The sequence below is a fragment of the Protopterus annectens genome, chromosome 8.part0 (assembly GCF_019279795.1).
Source record: "Protopterus annectens isolate FY-2018-M chromosome 8.part0, PAN1.0, whole genome shotgun sequence".
NCBI lineage: Eukaryota > Metazoa > Chordata > Ceratodontiformes > Protopteridae > Protopterus > Protopterus annectens.
The window spans coordinates 1,896,895,684-1,896,920,064 of NC_056741.1; the positions used below are offsets into that span (position 1 = coordinate 1,896,895,684).

The 24,381-nt window shown below is 37.5% G+C and overlaps 1 protein-coding gene across 1 annotated transcript in view; it reads right to left on the reverse strand.

Annotated features, from left to right (window-relative positions):
- The window catches only part of LOC122808581 (protein-glutamine gamma-glutamyltransferase 2-like), a 565,300-nt gene that overhangs the window by 329,013 nt on the left and 211,906 nt on the right, over positions 1-24,381 (reverse strand). Inside the window, exons 8-9 of the mRNA XM_044079538.1 lie at positions 8,883-9,060; positions 7,592-7,730 (exon numbers count right to left, since the gene is read on the reverse strand). Coding sequence (XP_043935473.1) covers positions 7,592-7,730; positions 8,883-9,060 — 317 coding nt within the window. The remainder of the gene's footprint in view (positions 1-7,591; positions 7,731-8,882; positions 9,061-24,381) is intronic.

Sequence of the window (24,381 nt, forward strand, 5' to 3'; positions counted from 1 at the left end):
TTGAGAAATAAATGAGCTACAGCACGCTCAGAGTGGCTCCACGTGGGTGGCGTAATTCTAAATAGTCGTTACAGGCTTAAAACAAACAAATGAGCATCAGCATGCTCATAGTGGCTCCACGTGGGTGGTGTAATTCTAAATAGCCGTTACAGGCTTAAAAACTAACACCCAAAAGTAACACAAACAGCAGCTGTTTCAGGCTTAAAACAAGCAAATGAGCTTCAGCATGCACATTACAGCCTTAAAAACTAATGCCCAAAGTAACACGAACAGCAGCCATTGTAGCAGCCATTTCAGGCATAAAACAAGCAAATGAACTTCACCATGCATGTAGTGGCTACACATGGGTGGCTTAATTCTAAATAGCTGTTACTTGCGTAGAAATAAAACAACCAAAAAGTAACACAAACAGCAGCAGAGTATGAGATGTCTTTTAGGCACACAATTCATGGTTTAACACTTCTGCATTAGGCATGACAAACAAAATCAACTGAACACTACTTACCAGAGGCAAAAGACGCTGGGACAGGAGTGGACAGCAGCCAGTGGCTTTTCCAAGTAACTAAAGATGGCGCCACACAGGACTATGGGTATTTATGGGATTCCAGAGGATAAAAGATGGAGAGGGGAGGGGAGAAGGTAAACAACAGGTACAGGCAGGAGGGGCAGGAGACAAACCACACCTAAGAAAACTATTGGTCGTCTTGAAGGAGGTGCATAAGGTTCTGAAGGCAAGAGAAGTTGGAATGGTAGAGGGTTGAAACATATAAGAACCTAGGGACAGGAGATGACAGGTAGTGGAGAGGTTAGAGAGGGCTAAGCCCTACAGTCAGAAACAAGTAATGGGGCAGCTTAAGAATAAACAATCAGCAATGCTGGCTACTGAAGATAGGTTAGGTAAGTCAGGAGTGGGAAATAGCAGAGATAAATAAGGCATCTATGAGAAAATAGGTGGGTGTAGACAGTAGAAGTAAAGGGTAAAGTGAGAGAATTACGTGCAGGTCTAGAACATAAGAAATGTGGTGTAATGAAATAAGAAAAACAGAGGGATAAGCAGGAGATAGAGGATGGGATAAAGGTGCCACCTAGTGGACAGATCTACTATTGAAGGTAATTTTGTAATGGAGCTAGTTGGTTTAGAACTAGGGAAGGAGTATTAGCTAGTAAAAGTGGTTACTATGAAGGAGAGGAGGTGTGTTGGTTACAGGGTAGATAGGAGGGGGTAAAGGCTGCTGGCTGTCCAGGCTTGGAGCGTGCTTTAGAACCCCTAAAGCAATAGTAAACGGTAGTAAGCTTTACAGGCAGGATTTAAACAACCACATACTTTCTTGCTTCCTTGAGAGAGGGTGCAGGGAATGTAAGGCTGTGAGATGAGACCACAGGTATTTGGATAGGGTCCTTTGTCACCAGGTAGGTAGGTTCTTATAGACTATTGCAGGAACAGCGCAATGGAGAGCAGGGTACTTAAGGGAGAGAGAGAGGCAAAGTGGTGGAGGGAAACAAGAGTTAGCACATAGCAAGATAGTTATGGCAATATAACAAAAAAACTTTCATGCAGACAAAAAATAAAACAATTAGCATATATACGTTCCCTTATCTTTGATAGAAGCTATTGGAATCACATTTAAGCTAGCAGTTCTGTGATACTATAAAGTATCAGGTCACTGCTTATATGCTCAGTAGGACTGCAAACTATTCATTGGCTTTAAGCTATAATTCAAACTTGTAATGCATAAGAATAACTGGATTGCCATGTATTAGAAAAATGCATGGAAAATTGCAGGATTTCAGACTATAATCCCCAGGTATGAGTTAGGGCTGACAGCATGCAGGCCTTGACTCAACTGTGAAGGAATCTGCATTAAACATTGGTCCAGATAGTAATGAACACCTTTGATAATACAACATATAAATACACCATTCAATCAATTGAGTAGTAATATGCAGCAACTAACATGGACAGCTACTCAAGTTTGTTACCCACTGATAGCTCTCACTAATGCAGGCAGAACTAGTGCCTCAGAAAATGAGTCAGAGTATATTACAAGTACATATGAGCACAGATGCTTACTAATGGAGGTTCCCAGTGAATAGGTTAGCATGGGACCTTGATAATACAACTAAGCAACTGAGGGAATCTCTGCAGGATTAAATACACTTCCAGAGGCTAAATGTTAGAAATGCATCTCTGCAAAGGTAGTTGGTCGCTAGATATCAGTAAAATACTAAAAGGCCCAGCATAGCCTGCTCCTATCTGAATATGTATAAACACAGGCTAGCATGCTGTTTATAATTAATGATATTAGTTGCTTAGCATTTAACAATTAAACATATGCTCACTAGGCTAGCATGCCAATCATAAAGGGTAACATTGTATCTCTAGCGTTTAGCAGCAGAGTACTCACTAGATACTGCTAGTTGCCACAGCGTTTTACGTATTTCTGATCCATAAGACCCCTATCTGTTATAGTAACATGCAGAGATAATATCTCTGTTGCTATTAGCATGAGAGCTACTAGAATAGGCTTTTACAATTGGCAGACCGCTGTACAGCAGTTACGGGCAGTACCCAGCTTCACAAGACCTAATTGTGATTGTAGTAGACTACAAAAATTATATCTCTGTTTGCATTAGCATTTAAACCACTAAAAACCCGAGGCCCACTTGTTGATATTTTGATAAACAAGAGGATACTGATAGTGTTAGTGATTAAGCGCCTAGGACTTTACAGTGCTACAGAATGCTTAGAGTAGCTCCCTGAGGGTAACAAAATTAAATATAGCCGTTAATGCATAACAAGCAGGGTATAAAGAACTGTTTGCAAACCAAGAAATGAGTATTAGAACTCAGTTCTCTGTTTTATATTTAGAGAACGGCTTGAGAAACAAATGAGCTACAGCGTGCTCAGAGTGGCTCCACGTGGGTGGCGTAATTCTAAATAGCCGTTACAGGCTTAAAACAAACAAATGAACATCAGCATGCTCATAGTGACTCCACGTGGGTGGTGTAATTCTAAATAGCCATTATAGGTTTAAAAACTAACACCCAAAAGTAACACAAACAACAGCCATTTCAGGCATAAAACAAGCAAATGAGCTTCAGCATGCACGTTACAGGCTTAAAATCTAACGCCCAAAGTAACGCGAACAGCAGCCGTTGTAGCAGCCATTTCAGGCTTAAAACAAGCAAATGAACTTCAGCATGCACGTAGTGGCTCCAGGTGGGTGGCTTAATTCTAAATAGCTGTTACTGGCTTAGAAAACAAACAACCAAAAAGTAACATGAACAGCAGCAGAGTATGAGATCTCTTTTAGGCACACAGTTCATGGTTTAACACTTCTGCATTAGGCATGACAAACAACATCAACTGAACACTACTTACCAGAGGCAAAAGATGCTGGGACAGGAGCGGACAGCAGCCAGGGGCTTTTCCAAGTAAATAAAGATGGTGCGCACAGGACTATGGGTATTTATGGGATTCCAGAGTATAAAAGATGGAGAGGGGAGGGGAGAAGGTGAACAACAGGTACAGGCAGGAGGGGCAGGAGACAAACCACACCTAAGAAGGCTATTGGTCATCTTGAAGGAGGTGCATAAGGTTCTGAAGGCAAGGGAAATTGGAATGGTAGAGGGTTGAAACAGATAAGAACCTAGGGACAGGAGATGACAGGCAGTGGAGAGGTTAGAGAGGGCTAAACCCTACAGTCAGAAACAAGTAATGGGGCAGCTTAAGAATAAACAATCAGCAATGCTGGCTACTGAAGATAGGTTAGGTAAGTCAGGAGTGGGAAATAGCAGAGATAAATAAGGCATCTATGAGAAAATAGGTGGGTGTAGACAGTAGAAGTAAAGAGAAAAGTGAGAGAATTAAGAGCAGGTCTAGTGTAATGAAAGAAGAAAAACAGAGGGATAAGCAGGAGATAAAGGATGATATAAGGGTGCGACCTAGTGGACAGATCTACTATTGAAGGTAATTTTGTAATGGAGCTAGTTGGTTTAGAACTAGGGAAGGAGTATTAGCTAGTAAAAGTGGTTACTATGAAGGAGAGGAGGTGTGTTGGTTACAGGGTAGATAGGAGGGGGTAAAGGCTGCTGGCTGTCCAGGCTTGGAGCGTGCTTTAGAACCCCTAAAGCAATAGTAAACGGTAGTAAGCTTTACAGGCAGGATTTAAACAACCACATACTTTCTTGCTTCCTTGAGAGAGGGTGCAGGGAATGTAAGGCTGTGAGATGAGACCACAGGTATTTGGATAGGGTCCTTTGTCACCAGGTAGGTAGGTTCTTATAGACTATTGCAGGAACAGCACAATGGAGAGCAGGGTACTTAAGGGAGAGAGAGAGAGGCAAAGTGGTGGAGAGAAACAAGAGTTAGCACATAGCAAGATAGTTATGGCAATATAACAAAAAACTTTCATGCAGACAAAAAATAAAACAATTAGCATATATACGTTCCCTTATCTTTGATAGAAGCTATTGGAATCACATTTAAGCTAGCAGTTCTGTGATACTATAAAGTATCAGGTCACTGCTTATATGCTCAGTAGAACTGCAAAGTACTCATTGGCTTTAAGCTATAATTCAAACTTGTAATGCATAAGAATAACTGGATTGCCATGTATTAGAAAAATGCATGGAAAATTGCAGGATTTCAGACTATAATCCCCAGGTATGAGTTAGGGCTGACAGCAGGCAGGCCTTGACTCAACTGTGAAGGAATCTGCATTAAACATTGGTCCAGATAGGAATGAACACCTTTGATAATACAACATATAAATACACCATTCAATCAATTGAGTAGTAATATGCAGCAACTAACATGGACAGCTACTCAAGTTTGTTACCCACTGATAGCTCTCACTAATGCAGGAAGAACTAGTGCCTCAGAAAATGAGTCAGAGTATATTACAAGTACATATGAGCACAGATGCTTACTAATGGAGGTTCCCAGTGAATAGGTTAGCATGGGACCTTGATAATACAACTAAGCAACTGAGGGAATCTCTGCAGGATTAAATACACTTCCAGAGGCTAAATGTTAGAAATGCATCTCTGCAAAGGTAGTTGGTCGCTAGATATCAGTAAAATACTAAAAGGCCCAGCATAGCCTGTTCCTATCTGAATATGTATAAACACAGACTAGCATGCCGTTTATAATTAATGATATTAGTTGCTTAGTATTTAACAATTAAACATATGCTCACTAGGCTAGCATGCCAATCATAAAGGGTAACATTGTATCTCTAGCATTTAGCAGCAGAGTACTCACTAGATACTGCTAGTTGCCACAGCGTTTTACATATTTCTGATCCATAAGACCCCTATCTGTTATAGTAACATGCAGAGATAATATCTCTGTTGTTATTAGCATGAGAGCTACTAGAATAGGCTTTTACAATTGGCAGACCGCTGTACAGCAGTTACGGGCAGTACCCAGCTTCACAAGACCTAATTGTCATTGTAGAAGACTACAAAAATTATATCTCCGTTTGCATTAGCATTTAAACCACTAAAAACCCGAGGCCCACTTGTTGATATTTTTATAAACAAGAGGATACTGATAGTGTTAGTGATTAAGCGCCTAGGACTTTACAGTGCTACAGAATGCTTAGAGTAGCTCCCTGAGGGTAACAAAATTAAATATAGCCGTTAATGCATAACAAGCAGGGTATAAAGAACTGTTTGCAAACCAAGAAATGAGTATTAGAACTCAGTTCTCTGTTTTATATTTAGAGAACGGCTTGAGAAACAAATGAGCTACAGCACGCTCAGAGTGGCTCCACGTGGGTGGCGTAATTCTAAATAGCCATTACAGGCTTAAAACAAACAAATGAACATCAGCATGCTCATAGTGACTCCACATGGGTGGTGTAATTCTAAATAGCCATTATAGGTTTAAAAACTAACACCCAAAAGTAACACAAACAACAGCCATTTCAGGCTTAAAACAAGCAAATGAGCTTCAGCATGCACGTTACAGGCTTAAAATCTAACGCCCAAAGTAACGCGAACAGCAGCCGTTGTAGCAGCCATTTCAGGCTTAAAACAAGCAAATGAACTTCAGCATGCACGTAGTGGCTCCAGGTGGGTGGCTTAATTCTAAATAGCTGTTACTGGCTTAGAAAACAAACAACCAAAAAGTAACATGAACAGCAGCAGAGTATGAGATCTCTTTTAGGCACACAGTTCATGGTTTAACACTTCTGCATTAGGCATGACAAACAAAATCAACTGAACACTACTTACCAGAGGCAAAAGATGCTGGGACAGGAGCGGACAGCAGCCAGGGGCTTTTCCAAGTAAATAAAGATGGTGCGCACAGGACTATGGGTATTTATGGGATTCCAGAGTATAAAAGATGGAGAGGGGAGGGGAGAAGGTGAACAACAGGTACAGGCAGGAGGGGCAGGAGACAAACCACACCTAAGAAGGCTATTGGTCATCTTGAAGGAGGTGCATAAGGTTCTGAAGGCAAGAGAAGTTGGAATGGTAGAGGGTTGAAACAAATAAGAACCTAGGGACAGGAGATGACAGGTAGTGGAGAGGTTAGAGGGGGCTAAGCTCTACAGTCAGAAACAAGTAATGGGGCAGCTTAAGAATAAACAATCAGCAATGCTGGCTACTGAAGATAGGTTAGGTAAGTCAGGAGTGTGAAATATCAGAGATAAATAAGGCATCTATGAGAAAATAGGTGGGTGTAGACAGTAGAAGTAAAGAGAAAAGTGAGAGAATTAAGAGCAGGTCTAGTGTAATGAAAGAAGAAAAACAGAGGGATAAGCAGGAGATAAAGGATGGGATAAGGGTGCGACCTAGTGGACAGATCTACTATTGAAGGTAATTTTGTAAGGGAGCTAGCTGGTTTATAACTAGGGAAGAAGTAATAGCTAGTAAAAGTGGTTACTATGAAGGAGAGGAGGTGTGTTGGTTACAGGGTAGATAGGAGGGGGTAAAGGCTGCTGGCTGTCCAGGCTTGGAGCGTGCTTTAGAACCCCTGAAGCAATAGTAAACGGTAATAAACTTTACAGGCAGGATTTAGACAACCACATACTTTCTTGCTTCCTTGAGAGAGGGTGCAGGGAATATAAGGCTGTGAGATGAGACTGCAGGTATTTGGATAGGGTCCTTTGTCACCAGGGTGGTAGGTTCTTAGAGACTATTGCAGGAAAAGCGCAATGGAGAGAGGATATTTCTTGCTTTCTTGAGAGTGGGTACAGGGAATATAAGGCTATGAGATGAGGCCACAGGTATTTGGATAAGTCACCAGGTAGGTAGGTTCTTGGAGACTATTGCAGGAACAGCGCAATGGAGAGCAGGGTACAGAGGCAAAAGATGCTGGAACAGGACCGGACAGCAGCCAGGGGCTTTTCAAAGTAACAAGGCCTTACTATGTCCAGGCAATACCAATTTTGTATCATAGCTCAAAAAATAATTTCCTTAGTTACACCTAGTGAAAAGAGGTCTTGTTCCTCTACCTTCTGGTCACAGCCTATCCCTTCTGTCCTACAAATCCCTCTGGAGGCTTTCTTGTAGACCCTTTCCAATGGTCTGACTGACATCTTGCATTACATATTCAGATTACAGCTGCCATGCTTACCAGATTATGTCTTTTGTGCTTCCTGGAATGAGCTGCAGCTCATTATTTAAATAACAATCGACATTCAGATTGCCATCGGTGTCATGTGCAGAGCAGTAATTTGTTACACAGCGGGTTGGGATCCCCAAGCATCTCAACACTAAAGAGAAGGCAAGAACAAATTAAAAATATACAGCTGGAAATATATATAAATACATAACAGTACATCATTGACAGACCTAGCTGACTGATTAATGCCAGTTAGTGCAGCACTAGACTTTCCTAACATGAATGGAATGACCTTTATATACAGCAACAGTAGTGTAGCAGGATTGCTGCTTTACACCTCTTGGCTATCCAGTTCATTTCCTGACTGGGGTCCCTTTTGTACAGCCTACATGTCCTACCTTCATTACTGCATGTTTTTGCTGAGTCTTCTGGTTTCTTTCCACATCCCAAAGATAGGGTATTAAGTGACTTGCCTATCCTCTTAACTGCTTATAGCTATATATACATGAGTTTGTGTGTGTGTATCTGTGCATCATATAATAAAATGGAGTCTTATCAAGGGATGCTTTCTCTACCATACACTCAATACTTTCACAGATACATGTCAGCTTCCCTGTGGTCCTGAATAGGATATAGAATGACCAAATGTATGAAGACATAGATCCAGACAGACACATATTCATTTGTGTGTGTGTATCCGTGGTTTTTCAAAACACTTCAAAGAGGATTATAATTTTTTAGGGTTAATTCTTTTTAAATAAGAATATATAAATATATGAACAGAAAAATAATGTCACGGTTTTATGGTAAGACTATATTTGCATCATCTCTAGATTTTTTGCTTTGTTGTTTATTCCCATAGATCTGTTCAAGAAAAAAGTCAATGGGATAATTTTTTAATAATTAATAAAAGCCGATAAATGTGACAAGTAGTGATTTTCTCTCAAAAAATATAAAAATGATTTTCATGCCTTTTAACAAATGCCATATAAACAAGCTATGCATTCAAAGCAAGGTATAGTCACATTTCTAAGTGTTAGCAAAACAAAATCAACTTTATATTTTCATAATCTTTTTAAGTGCATGTATGGCAAGGCAGGGGACCACCATCTTCTAAAATTTCTAAATTCTACACTTCAGTTTAGGACTAAAAAAGAGGTTGAACTATCTAAACTGAAGCTGGCAGAAATGTCGCTATATTAAAAAAGAAAGCACTGAGTGTAACTAAGCAGTATTACTGCAGCTGGTGATGTTTCTATGCAGCTGTCCCAGACCTTTACCACTGTTCCACAGAGCATCTTACCAGTACATGCAACTGCCGCAAACACCCAGCACTGTCCATATCGTACTTTCTCAGCTCCCGATCTGCTCCACTGCTGCAGAATCTGCACACTCCCTGTCCAGCGGGTGGGAGGGATTCCATCCCAGTATTTACCATCCCATTTCCCTAACAGCACTCCTTTGTCATCGTTTGAATTCACCTAGGAGGAGGAAGAGGAGCAGAATTTAGGGTTCATTAATGCTAAGACTATGCGGTATACTTATATTTGTTACATTGTGTAGCAAAAGCTTGTTATACAACAATGACCGAATTATCATCTGGTAATACTGCTTTCCCTGTGTCACATATACTGTTACATATCTTCGGTGAAGAAAGAAAAGCATCACAACAAAATCTGTAGCACATCACATGCCAGTGCGACAAGGTAAAAATGAAAACATTGCAGAAAGAAATACATAAAATAAATAAATAAGTAGATACATACATAAATAAATAGATAGATAAAATTAGCAAAAGACAATGAAACTATCTAATGTCAATGAAGCAAATCCTGGTCAATGAACCAGCTGCAGTGTGAGCTCACTGTAACCTGACAACAAAAACAGCAAATCACATCTTACAATCTGTTAGAGGAAAACATTAAATTAAGACTTTAAAATGATAAAAAATCAATACTCTAAAAACTCTTACTATACAAAACAGGCACATAACTATTCGGAAACATACAGGCTAATTGCACAGTTCAATCATTTTGCCCATTGTAAATTGGACATATGTTGCATAAGCCCATCTATAGCATATTTTATGAGAGAATGGGCAAAATATGACTGAGTGGAATGCTTACTGGCAGTACTATTGATCTTACCTACTTTATTTGAAAAAAAAGAAAAACAAAAGACAGACCACTACAGATATGCTGTTTTCTCTGTTGCTTTCCTTGCTCTGCACTGATAAATTGTGTAACGCTAGGGATGTAGGTGCCATAACCATGTACAGTGCATCAGTAGAGAGTAGAGAAGCGTGGAAGAATATGACAGTGCCATCATACAATTAAATTATTTAAGAAAGGTAAGGAGTTTCTTTCTTAAATAATATGATTGTATAATAGCAATAATCCCCTCCTGGGGTGTTGGTATCACAGGATTGCTGGCCTTGTCCCCTTGATAAAACCACATCAGCTGTGGGTAAAAACTGTGACACTACCATGTAGGACTGGATTACTGCTAAACTATAACAACGTTTGCCATGGATTTATGCTTTGCGAGTTGTATATTAATACAGATGTGCACCACTTAAGTATGACTGCATTTATGTCCATACAGTGCTGAGTGGATGTAAATGCAAACAGCCGTTGTGCAGATAGACGTTAAACAAAGCACAATGCAAAGTATAGGGTGTATGTCTCCGCCGCTGAATGTTCTATGGGATAACACTTATCCCGGACATTAAGTGGTGCATACCTGAAATTAAGACCTCTTAAGCTTCATAGTTAAGATAATAATGATTAGTTCACAACTCTTGAAGTACAATTCCTTAGGGTACATTTTTATGTTATCTGTTATCTTCTGTGTTATACGAGTGTCCTATTGGGCAGACCTACTAACAAGAATCACTAACAGCTTGAATACATTAAGGGACATTCTCCATTATATATGATTGTAAGCCATTATATATGATTGTGAAAAATACAACATTCTTTGTTTTTACTGTCACACATGCAGGAGTCATAACTGCAAAATAATATTTTCTCACATTACTCTGTTAACAACTAGTGATGTAAAATGGGTAGTTTTGGACACCAGTGATGTACAAAAGTTACGCAGTCCATTTCAGCACTAATCTTCTTACTCAAAAGCTGAGATTTCATCTGCTGTGTAAAATGGTTAGCCAACTAAATGCTCACTTACATTAAACAGTTCTCACTTCTTCAGGGCATTAGTTTATAAAATGATGCCGTTTTACATGCAAATTCAAAATAGCTGTCACACACAAGAGTGAGACTTTATATTGTGATTCTCTTAAAGGAAACCTCCACCTTGTCTTACAGTTTAACTCAACTCTTAGGTTGCTTTTCTCCTTACAATATGATTCCAGTACTGTGTAGGTACCTGAAACTTGCCTTTACTTTATAAAACTTTTGTTTCCTCACTTTGGAATCAAAGGAAGGGAAAGACCACCCACTTTTTTAAAGCTTAACTTCTCTCATAAGTTGCAGAGGAATTTGTCTACACCTGCATGAAATACCACAGACACAGAGAAATTTGCAGTCAGGTACTACTGACAATTTTATATAGTAATTAGTCCTCCTGTCAGGAGCTCAGGCTGCGGTAAACAAGACAGAGAGGTGTGAAACTGTTTTCCATTGTCTTTACTGCAGAGAGAAAGATAACTTATACTGATTCACAGCTGATTCCAATGCAGCCATGCCTTTCATAGCATAATAAAGCAGTTAGATCAGTTAATGGTTCAAAGTCAGTTGTCACTTCTTTTTGACAAATTTACATAAGCAGCATCACAGTATTGAAATGCTAAGCTTTAAACTTTAAATGTTTGTTGTTTATACTACTTTATATTTTAAAGTGACTTGAATGCAATATCAAAGATGTCTGTGACATTTACAGAAAAGTCAGAAAATATTTTTCTTGGAAAGTATCAACACATTTAACAAAGTGTAGGGGAAGAGGCTGTCAGTTCATCTTGGACTACAAAAAGACACTGAACAATGACCTGCAATTTAGCAACTGTGCAGCTGTATAATGACTTAGTATACTATAAAACAAGACTTGAGGCACACACAAATGAGAGCCATTCAAGAAATAAAAAATCAGTCCTGTTACAGGTAGTATATAAGATGACAGAATAAAATACCACCGATCCAAGAAGTAAGCAAATTTAATGAAACAGCGCCTCAGCTTGCACAGGCTTCCAAGAGTAAAAACACTACAAAACACTATTTGCTTAAATACAGCATGTTGCACAAAACAATTAGTCAATTAAGCATACAATTCAAATCACATACTTCCAATTACATTCTTTGTTGAGTCCCTGAGACTCCAAAGTACCATACTTTAAAATCAGCAGAGTTTCTTTTTTAAAAAGTTTATTTTTTAAAGACACACATTCACCTATGCCAAATTGCAATTTTTCCAAAACACAACCCCTAAGAGAATCATGGGTTTAAGTTTTGATGGTATACAGCTTGGCCCACAAGTGAACTTTTTGGATATAAGCTTAGATGGATTTACTAGTCTCCATAGCAAATTTGAACATAGAAATGTATTTTTATATGGGAACAGTTGTCACCCCAGACATTTGGTCAAGGTACTGCCTTATAATGAATTCTTATGAATACATAGGCTATGTAGCCTTGATATGAGCTTTGATTTAGAGATAGCTGAAGCAGAGAAAATGTTTATTAAAAGAGATTATGATGTCCAGCTGGTCAGGGAAGCTAAACAAAAAATTATGGACATGAGTTATTCTGCTAACCCTCAGGGAGATTCTCATTATGCCCGTGCTAGTGAAAAATATAATGTTTTGTATTGGTGGAAATAAATCCATCAATATAGCTGTGAATAATGTAGAGCAGAAGAAAGTTTTCTTAGTGACAACTTATAATGTTATAACTGAGGAAATAGTCAAAAAAGCACGTAGCTTGTGGCCAGTGCTCCTAAGGGATAACATTTTGAACTGTATACTACCTGATTTTGTGAGCATTGCATATAAAAGAGCTAGGAATGTGTCTGATATTCTGGTACATAACCAATTTTGTTTACCAGATGTTAATGTCAGTCAGAGCTTAAGCATAAATAAAGGCACTGTTCCGTGTGATGGTTGTTCCATCTGTCAATATGTAGTAAGCTCTTTTTCCTACATTAATGGTATTAAGTTTACAGCTAGGCATGAATATAGTTGTAACATGGAGGGGTTAGTGTATGTGCTGGGATGTGAATGCAAGAGGTTTTACATAGGGGAAACCTATAGGAGTTAAAAGTTGCAGGAATATATTAGGGACATAAAAAATAAAAAATTAGAGAATCCTCTTGGGAGTCGTTTTTTGACAGTACACAACTCTAACCTTGATTCTCTTAGGGGTTGTGTTTTGGAAAAATTGCAAGTTGGCATAGGTGAATGTGTATCTTTAAAAAATAAACTTTTAAAAAAAGAAACCCTGCTGATTTTAAAGTATGGTACTTTGGAGCCTCTGGGACCCAACAAAGAATGTAATTGGAAGTATGTGATGTGAACTGTATGCTTAATTGATTGTTTTATGCAATATGTTGTATTTAAATAAACAGTGTTTTGTAGTGTTTTTACTCTTGGAAGGCTGTGCAAGCCAAGGCGCTAAGTGTTTCATTAAATTCACTTACTTCTTGGATGGGTGGACTTGATGGTATTTTATTATTTTACTTTTTTGTTTTTTTAAGTTTTATTTGATATAAGATGATAGAGACTGACACTAATCCCATTATATGTCAATGGCATCAGAATACACCACTACTTCCTTATGTCTAGCATGACTCATATAAAGCAGACTTGAAATGCATTATGGGAAAAAGAAAGGCTTGAAGAAAAATAAGATCACATTCATATGTCAAGCCCCATTGAGAGCCATTTTGCAGAAAACATACTAAAATTCTATAAGAATCAGTCAGAGTGATTTGAGGTATTGAAATAGGCCAGAAAACAGAGATAGAGTGAATAAATAGATTTTTTAGTTGTAAGGTGGAGTTTTTCTTTAACTGTGAAAAAAAAACAAACAATGAATTTCGGCATATAGTAAGTCAAAGGGCACTGTACATCAGAGTAGGGGAATACTGTGAGATACCATAACATCAGACTTAGTATATATTCTCCCTGCTTTACATTATTGGTTCAGTGAAGCAGCTTTCTATTAGGGAGCATGTAAATACCTGCAAGACACGTCCCAAGGAGTGATGACTAAAAATTACCTGTCAGACTGGGAAAAGGTCAGGGCTGGTGTCCCTCAAGGATCTGTGTTGGACCCTGTGCTGTTTAATGCAGTATTTTATTTATTTCCACAGTCCAACACCTTCTGGATTATGACCTATGCAGATAATATCAAAATAGAGGTATACATAACCATAACTAATGATACTGAAACATTTAATGACTTTTTTAATGTAGCACACATGGCTTACACAGTAGTCAGAATAAATACAGAGTGTTATTCCTTTGCAAACCTTCTCCTAGGATTGATATAAGTATAAGCACTTACATTTAAAAGAACTGAAACAGTACAAGGATTTAGGAATCATGATATATAATAATTTGCAGTTTAAGATCTGTGCCCAAGCAGTCAAAGACAATTCTATGAAAACTGTGGGATTAATATTTTAAAACTCTACTACAAGGGACAGTATAGTTTTGGTAAGCTTATTTGTCTAACATGTAAGGCCAATAACAGAATATAACTCCTTGTTCTCCTGATACACTAGGTGCAAAAAGCTACCCCTGGAGTGTATTCAGAGGAAGCTACACCAAGTGAATTGTATAATACAAGAAATTTCTTTACAATGCTAGATTAGAATCACTAGGCATTTTTACAATTAGTTACAAACATTTATTGGGACAAGATATGTCAGGCATTTAAGGCTTTTCATGATGAATAGCTTCATGTTGTTATTAATACTGAAATCCTCCAAACTAGATTTTCCTCCAGAGGTAGTAGTTTTACATTTAGAACTGTGAAATGTAATACTATGGTAAAAACAAAGTTCATTTCACACTCCATGGTAAGAATGTGGCAAAACCTTCCTTTATGCTTAAGACAAAGTGATACACTGTCTATGTTTACAAGATCACTGGATACATGGATGATTCAGGAGGTTTATTCTACAAATCCTGAGTTTGTGTTCTAATTGTCCTTGTGGCCCGTATGTCGTACCAGTAAAATATGAAACTGTCATCTCCCATTCAATCATCAAATCTGTTCTTTAAGGAAGATAGGATTTACTCTGTTTAACATGTAGCATGAGTTTATTCCAAAGGTGTGGAATGCATAGAGCTCATCCCAAAGAAATGTATATGAGGAAGAGAAGAAACATAGGATGTTTAGTCTTCTGGAGTCGCTTAGGTTGTGTAGTCCAGAAATCTTTTTGGGCAGAAAACTTTGTGGTTATCCCAATTGGTCAGGATGCTTTGTGAGGTGCATTCCAAAAAAGGGCATTGATTTGAAGGATAGTTCTAAAAAGGAAAGAATGTATAGGGTCCAAGACTGCATAGGGCCTAAAGGAGATACCCCTATGGATCACTGTATATGCTATAAGGACTTCATAACCACAAATGTGGTGATTAAAAGAAAACGTAAGTTCTCAAGTCCCAAGTGGATGATGAAACCAAGAATAAAGTTTTGCATCTTTTCCAACAGAGTATTCTAGCTACTCCTCTGCAGACTTCCTCCCACTTTGCAATGACCTGTTGTCTCACAGCACTATTCATAATTAATCAGCACCACTCTTCCAGACCCATAGTGTTTCATTGTACCATTTCCTATTTGAGCCAAGCATTATGAGGTGACCTGTTAGCGCAACCTCCATGTATAGATAAGGATTTTATTTTCTGGGGAAAGTTGCCATTCCAAATATCATTGTGTCCTGCTCTGGGAAAGTGACAACCTGAAGCAGGAAAGCGGACTGCTACATTATCAGAAGTCCAAAGAAGACTGATGGCCCACTGTCTGTAGGATGAACCCCTGTTTTCTAATTGTTCCCAATGAACATGCACATCACGACATCACCCTATCCAACCCCCCCCCCCCCCCCCACACACACACACACACTTTCAGTACTCTTACTTTACAGGAAACAACTAGGAAAAGGAGTTGTAATTGTGACCATCCTCCTCAGAAATGTGGGTCACCACAAGTATGAGATCCTTTCCCCTCCCTATCATATGTCTAGCTGCCAGGCCTCTTCAAGTGAGGCTGGCCACTTGCTACACAAACATTAAACCCATGTGCTAGTGGACCAGCTAGCAACAAAAATTTGGATATTGTGCCTGGAAAACTTTGATCAAGCAAGTCAAACTGTTCAGATAATGAAATGAGGTATAATGTGAAACAGATGACTTTTGTTTTCCAGAATATGAACATGTCTCTCTTTATAGTAAATAGAAATAGGAATGGAACTTAAATGCATTAAACATAAAGAGTTATTTATAGAACATATTAATAGTCACAGTGACCGAATGATCTAATTGAAATGAAAGGCTAGTTGTTACCAGTTAGAATAATAATGTTGTGAAAATGCCCCAGTCTGAATACTTTTCAAGTAATAGTACTTTACGGTAGCTCAGTACATATTGTGTACCAAGTACTCTGGTTCTGAATCTCTTGTCTTTTATTTTTTTTTTAAACAAGAAACATCTTTTTTGAACTAACACTTTGACACAGACAATCAAACATTTATATAAATGAAAACAAACCATATTGACATACTCTTATTTATTATACATCAGAAACCATATTGACGTAATTTCAGTTGCAAATATTATACATCACTTATAATCTACCCAGTCACTGTCAGTCAAACATCGCATTGCTCATTCTAATCCTGCCTTCTTTTAAACCTCATTATTCTCCCTGTATATATTTGTTTATATATATATATATATATATATATATATATATATATATATATATATAGGGGTCTATTACCGAAGATCGAAATTACACTATTTCTAAATCCGGTAGTAGATGCCCATTAACGCGAAAGTGCACTTCACCGAAAGTGCACTTTCGCAAACACCACTAGAATGAATGGGCAATGTCCTCCACTGTGGTACAGTACTCACGGACTTTAGGATTAGGGCTTGAGTTAAGGATAGTGGATAGCCCTACTAGGTATCCACTATCCTTAATCCAAGCTCTAACCCTAAGGTCCGTGACTACCACACCACAGTGGCGGACATAGGTCCATGACTACTGCACCGTGGAAGGCATACAATTTCCTCCACTGTGGTGTGGTAGTCATGGACCTTAGGGTTAGGGCTTGGGTTAAAGATAGTGGATAACCCTACTAGCTATCCACTATCCTTAACCCAAGCCCTATCTCTAAGGTCCGTAACCATTCGCTCAAGTGATGTTTGCGAAAGTGCACTTTCGGTGAAGTGCACTTTCGCGTAACCGTGGGTCTACTGTTTATTTTCGAAAAAGTGAGTTTTTGGTTATATACAGTAGACTTATATATATATATATATATATATATATATATATATATATATATATATATATATATATACACACACATACACCCACAATTCCCATTTTCTTTTAAGTAATTTGCTCCTACCCTTTTCTAAAGATCTCAGTTCCAATTGTTTTATCTCTGTTACTATATTCACTACTTCTAGTGCAGTTGGTTTAGACTTTGATTTCCATTTTTTAGTAATTGCTTTTTTTGTCAGCCACCATAATAAGACTCAGCAAGTCCTTACTATATCTAGGTAATTCTGATTCTGTATCATAGCTCAGAAAAATTATTTCCCTAGACACAGCAATTTGCTCACCCAGTATCTCTGATAGAGTCGTCTGCAGAGAATCTTTAAAGTTTGCCAACTCAATAAACTCCCAGAAAATATGTTCCTAATTACCTCTTTCTTCCCCATCATACCTCCAACATTTGCTGTCTACCAGAAAAAAAAATTCTCTGGAGTCTACTTGGGGTATAACAGTACCTATGTTAACATTTCCAAGCAAATATCTTTTAGATTTTGTTGCATATTTGGGAGACATGTATATATTCCCCCATTGTTTCTTTGTGAATTGGCTATCCAGTCTCTCTTCCCAATCCTTTCTAACTCTGATGATTCTTATAGTTATCATGCAATATTTTATATGCTCTACTAATTATTTCTTTTTTAACAGCAGCTTGTGTTCTAGGTTCTACTAAAACCTTTACCAGTGCTGAACTTTCATTTAAGACCCCCTCCCTATTTATTTATTTTTGCCTATACTCTGAAATCAATCCTTGATAGGGAAGGCAATCTCTAACCTACAGTCCAAATAAATTCTTGGCATTTTCCCATTCTATTACATTTCCCTCTCTAGTTATTTGCTCCCAATACCTTGCTTCCTTTGCCAGTTTTCTCCAATAAATTCCAGCACCCTCTTGCCTACTGTCTATATCCCTAATTGCAGTCATCCCTATCGGCAAAATCTCCTTTCTCCATTCCCTTCTTGGCTTAGTTCTTAGAATAATGTCTGCTACTTTATGAATATAATATTCTGTATAAGTATTGTAATTCTCCTTAAAGATCTGCATCCAATATCCCAGTCTCTCCTTGTTTCTTGAGCTTCCCCCATTTCATCATCATCCCTTTTGAGGTTTCTCCTGTTTCATCATCATCCATTTCCACTTTGAAATATAGGTTTCTGCTTTGTGCTGTGTATAGAAGCTTTAACTGTGTAGCTTTGAAATACCTCTTCAAATCTGGTAAACCCAATCTGCCTTGTTGTATTGGAAGAATCAGTGTATCCCACTTGACTCTTGCTGTCTTCCCTCCCAGATAAAATCCTTCAGCTTTTCATTAAATGCTATCAACAACTTCTCCTCTGGTTGATAAAAATATGCATGACCTGTGTATAAGACTAAAGAGACTAAAAACATTTCAGCTGCTTGTACCTTACTATCCATATCCATAAACAGAGTTTCCAGTTTCTCAGTTGTTGTATTATCTTTTGTTTAGTCTCTTCACACATACTCTTAGCTGCCACACTGGAATTTTTAATCCGTACTCTTAAGTGATTCATTTTATCATGTGCCCCATAAATATGGATACTGCTGAACCAATTTGTGTGTGACCACACAATTTACAGCTATTCCCTTTGTTTCAGCTTCATTAATTTTGTATCCTGAAAATATATGAATCTGTCTCAGAATGTTCCACAACACTGAAATGTCCTTTTTCTGGTATTATCAGGTATAAAATAATATAATTTCCAAAATGTGCCAGCTTTTCTTGACTACCATACCAATTATGTCCTTGAATTTCTAAGTCCCTTACTTTCTTTGCCAGTGATTCTAAATATAATGCAAATAACAAACAGAAAAAAGACATATCTGCCTGGTTCCTGTGCTCAAGCAGAAATCATCAGAGAGGAACCCACCCACTTTAATTTTCTCCTCCAATCTCACATATATCCTCCTAACCAACCTTATAATTTTATCAGGGAATGAATGCAAATGGTTCCATTCCCTGTTCATAAAGTCCCAACTTACTCTGTCAAATGCTTTCTTGGCATCAAGACCCAACAACAACAATGGCATTTTCTTACATTCTGCCTCCCATTGGATCATCAATGTTCTGTTAATGTCAAATGTTTGCCTCCCCTCCAGAAAACCACACTGATCCATATGTATCAGTTTTGGCATCACTTTTGCCATTCTTTTAACCATTATAGACATAAATAATTTATACACATGGTTTAGGATTGAAATGGGCCTGTCTGAAGCTGGACCTGTTAGCTCTTTACCCTCTTTAGGTATTACAGCCACCATCACTTTCTTCCAAGATATTGGTACTTCTCCTGTTAAAATACTGTTAAACAAAACTTCCAGATCTTTATCATCTTTTTCTCTCATAGCTTCCAAACTTCCACAGGAATACCATCTATTCCTGGGAACTTTCCTGTTGATTGGGTATACAACACCATTTTTATCTCATATATTTCTATCCTAGCTGTTTGTAATTGAGTGTCATCTACATCTAACTTTGGCATATTTAATTATTCCGTTAACATTTTCATTTGTACCTTTTCTTAATTTCCATATTTCTCTGCTTTATACAGACTTTCAAAGAATTTCTGAAATATTTTGAGTACCTTTACAGGATCTGTTGTTATCTTCCTTGTTATAGGCTCCCTCGGTTTGGCAACAACCCTTTCTACTTTCTGTTGCCTGAGTCATTGTGCTAAAAGTTTTTGTGCTCTAGAGTTATTATCAAAAATCAGTTGCTTAACAGCAATCTTTTTAAACTCGTGTATATTTTTGAGGTAATCCCTTTATTTTCTGTTTAGCATTCTGCAGTTGCTCCTCTTCTTCTTCTGTGAGATTCCCCTTATTCTGCAATACTTTATCATTTGTCAGTCCTTCTAAATAATTCTTGTTAATTATTAACCACATCTCTCTTTCCTTTACTTGCACCCTGTTTTTAAACTCCACTTTAATTTTAACCCCCTCCCTAGGTATATTTTCAGAATAAATTTCTACCTTCTCTAATAGCTTCTGAATAATTTCCACTATCCATTCCTTAAACTCCTCTCTTTTCAACAGATAGGTGGGAACGTACCAGTGTCTCATTTTTCTTTCATTACCCTGTGTTTTTATTTTAGTTATTATTGGCGCATGACCTGAAATAGTTATTGGGTGTATATCAAGACTTTCAATTAAATGTACACATTCCTGTGAAATGTGACTTCTGTCTAGCCTAGCCCAGTTTTTGTATATTGGGGAATAATATGTAAATTCACTCCAAACTCCTAGTACTAAATTGACATCTTCCATGCCAAATATTTTCATAAAGTTCTTCAAAAATCTACCCTCCTTTGTTATAGTTTCCCTCCTGCCCCCCAGACACATCTTCACTACTATAAGTCAAATTCCAGTCCCCCAACATATACATAATATTCCCTGCTGAAAGCTGATTATTTCTCCTAGAATTTTCTTACATTCCATTATAGCTATTTTAGGTGGAATATAAATACATGCTAGTGTAATCCTCCCCTCTTGCCAGTAGCCACTTAGTATTACAAATCTATCACTATTGGAGCTCCTCTTGCAATTAACATAAGTACTCCTCTTTTCCTTTTTCCAGGTATTCCACCAAATAAGCATCCTGAAAACTTTTCTTTATCAAATTCACATGTTCATTTCTTTCAAAGTGTGTCTCATGTAGCATAGCCATTTGCACTCTACACTTTTAATATCGTTCACTACTCTTTCTTTTTTGTATTTATCTATAAGACCATTCACATTTAAAAATATCACAGAAAGCATTGCTGTGTTGAAAAGTTATTATTCCCACATTTTATGTGTAACTGCTTTTTTGTTAAGTGTCTAGTTCCAGCTTTTGTGTTACATACATACACCATTTGGCAGGTTGGTCTTTTATACAGCTGTTTCTTGTCATATCCATTTAAGCTTATATCACATCTTACAAACCTTTTTGTTTTATTGAAAGCCCTCAAAAAAAAAACCACACCCCAGATAACCCCCTAAAACATATTAACTTAATACTAACAAAGAAAACTATATACATCTTCAAATATTGAAGTTTTACTCTCCTGATAGGAACATGTCTCCCAAACTGACAGCCATACTCAAAGACTTAGTTTAACGAAAGGTTATCCATGCTAAGATGCACTCTCCCAGATAGAAAAGCACTTGAATACTTTCAGAAACATTATCTGCTAGCCATTTCTCTTTATCAGATTGTCTCCATGGAGATATGAAGACAAGATACAAAGTTTCTACCAAAAGCATACATTTATTTGCTAGAAAAAGCTTTATAATATTCAATGTTCTTTTTCATTTACTTGCTTTCTCTTAAAACTTGTTAGTGGATCAAACTAAGGGCCTTAATGCATTCATTCCCCTATGCAAGAATGAGAAAAATTACATTGTTTCTTTTTTTTTTTTTTTTTGTCATCCTCTTTTGACCAGACTTTTCTTCTTTTTTTACTCTGAAGTGTTTACATTTCTTAAAACTAAATAAGGAGAAAGAGAGAAAAAAGGGTAATACAGGAGCACCTGTTTACATTAGTATCCCCATTACATTTAAAATATCTGAGAAAACTTTGCTTTATAGCATGCAAAGAAAACCATGCTTTATAAAAATATTACTATTAAGAAAAAAAATGTTTGCTTACACTTAACTTTCTCCCTCCTCTTCCCCCTCTCCTAAGTATTTGTCCAAACATGAATGACATGAAGTAGGGCATATGCTTTAGAGTCCCCTACAGATTTAACAAAGTCAAAAAAGTCCAATAGTTCCATGTTTCCTTGTTATGTCATGTTTCACAACTAAAATTATTGCTTTGTAATCTGACATTTGTCAATTTCTAAGTTACTGGTGTTATTCCTGTTCATTTCCATCTCATAAATCCTGTCTCTGCCTCATTTCCAATATACTCTTGATTCTTCTAGTCAACTCTTGTGCTTTTTTCCTTCTCTCAAGTATTTTTCATTGAAATATTGAAAATGGTTCCACTGGCACAGTCTCACTGTGGTCTTTATTATTAGAAGAATAAGACGCAGAATCTCCTTCTGTTTCACAGTTCACTTTTTGTTGGACAAACTTTTGTATTTTATCCTTAGCATGTTCTACATCAAAAATTATATTGTCTTTCCAGGAAAGACTATTTTGAAGATAGCTGGGTACAGTAGTATGAATCTCACACCTGCTTCTCAACATTCCCTGAATAGTGTTGTGACAAAGGGAAATACTGCCAGCCCAGCTAGCTGGAATTTTGTAAATAATTATATGTAATTTGTGAATATTAATATGATTTATATAGAGATGTGACAGAAGGAGATACTGCCAGCACAACTATCTGGAATTTTGTAAATAAGCATGTCATTTGTGAATATCAACATGATTCATATGCTTGTGTTACAAATGTATTAGAAATGTATGTTATGTGTATATTAAGCTGCTGGTAGAGAAGTGTGTGTTGAACAAGGTTTGTACAGTGTTGAGCCTGGATGTGTGATCACAGCGGGCCCTGCTGGATTAGAGCAAATATGTATAGAAACTATTTTACATGTGTAAATGTATATGTATTAACAGTGGGAATGAGAACATAGAGGTTTAACTTGCAAAACTTCAACAAAATAGTTGAAATTAAATTGTTTTATGATTGTGCTATAAAAGTTAGTTTCAATGCAGCAAGGAGACAGGATGTCTAGAACTAGGGTGCCTTCTGCATTGTTTTGTAAGTGTTTTATTGTTTTATATCTTCCAGCAGTTGCAAAAATCTGAGAGATATGTATTTTTCACAGGGAAATGCTAACATTTTGGTAGCTTCTGACAATGGGAGTTTAGCTTGGGAACTAAAGTCAGGTGACAAAAAGTGATATCTAAGCTAATCCAGTAATAATATCTGATATTAATTTAAGAACTCTCTGAGAGGGGGGGCATTGTGTATCTTGTCTTTAACCTAGAAACATCCACTCACCACTTCTGCCTGCTTGTTCTGTAAGTCAGATTTTAGGGCATAATAACTCTTTTAGATTCAGATAGGAATATAGTAAAGTATAGCTTAGATGTTTTCTTTATTTATTTGAGACAGTCCTGCAATGTTGTTTTAAATATTTCCTATGATTTTGAACTCTGATGTAACTGATTACGTATTGAGTATTGCCTTCTTTTTTTATTATTTATTATTAAATATATTTAAACCTTTTAAATTGTGGCTGGTCTGTTTAGAGATATTTAAGCTCTTAAAGTGCTTGCATATCTATTTGGTGACACTGTACAGGCCACACCTAATAGCCTGGCACTTGGTCAACCTACCATTTGGATTAATAGTAACATTACACAGTAGGATTGGACACCCTTTGTTAAGGGCCTTAAACTAGTTGATAAAGAGTGGCTGGTGGCAGTCAGAACTACCTTATAGTCTGTGCAGATGGGGACATAGCTAGTAAACCTGTGCCAGCCTTTCCCAGGAGTGTGTGTGTGTATGTATGTGTGATTGTATATAAATCAAATCTCAAAGAGTGTGTGTGTCAGCTACTTGGGCAGGGACACAAAGCACTAGTTGGACAAAGAGGGTACTGGAGATCTTGGTTTGGCCACTCAGCTGAGATCTCAACCCTATAGCTGTGCTAGTGGGGAGTCTTATTAAGGATCTGCAGAAAGAGGACTAAACCAGACCCAGACTGACTGTGGTCTCTGTGTGCTGTTAAAGGAAATTGCATTCTACCATGTGTGTACTGGTCATCCTCCCAGTGTGTACATTCCCTACTACTGCCAGTGGTGAGGATTGAGAGGATTGAGGCTTCTTGATTACTGGGCCAGTGCTGGCATGTCACAAGTATAATACATTTTTCCTCGTCTGCCTGGTGTACAGTGAGTAATCATTCTCCACAAACACTGCTGTCCCCCACTTTTAGTACTTTGTTCTTTTGCCACAATTTTGTCACAATCAACTCCTTTTGCTGGTAAGATTTCATGCTTTCTCATAGCCAGGTTTACAGCATAGACATGCTGTGCCCTTTCAATTATCAACTCCTGCTGTGGAATACCAGTCCAGTTGCTTATCTGTACCTTCATAAAATTAATACAGTCTGTTCCTTCCAGCTTCTCTGGTACATCAGAAAATCTCAGGTTTTCCCTACGTGCTCTGTCCTCTATTATTTTTTGAAAGATCTCTTCTTGAGCAGTCTCATATTCAGCCAGACTTTTATTCATTCCGACCTTTTTTTTGCAGTTTTATCATCTCATTTGAATATCTCTTTAAACTTTCTTTCATTCTTTCCAGCCTTTTGCTATTTGA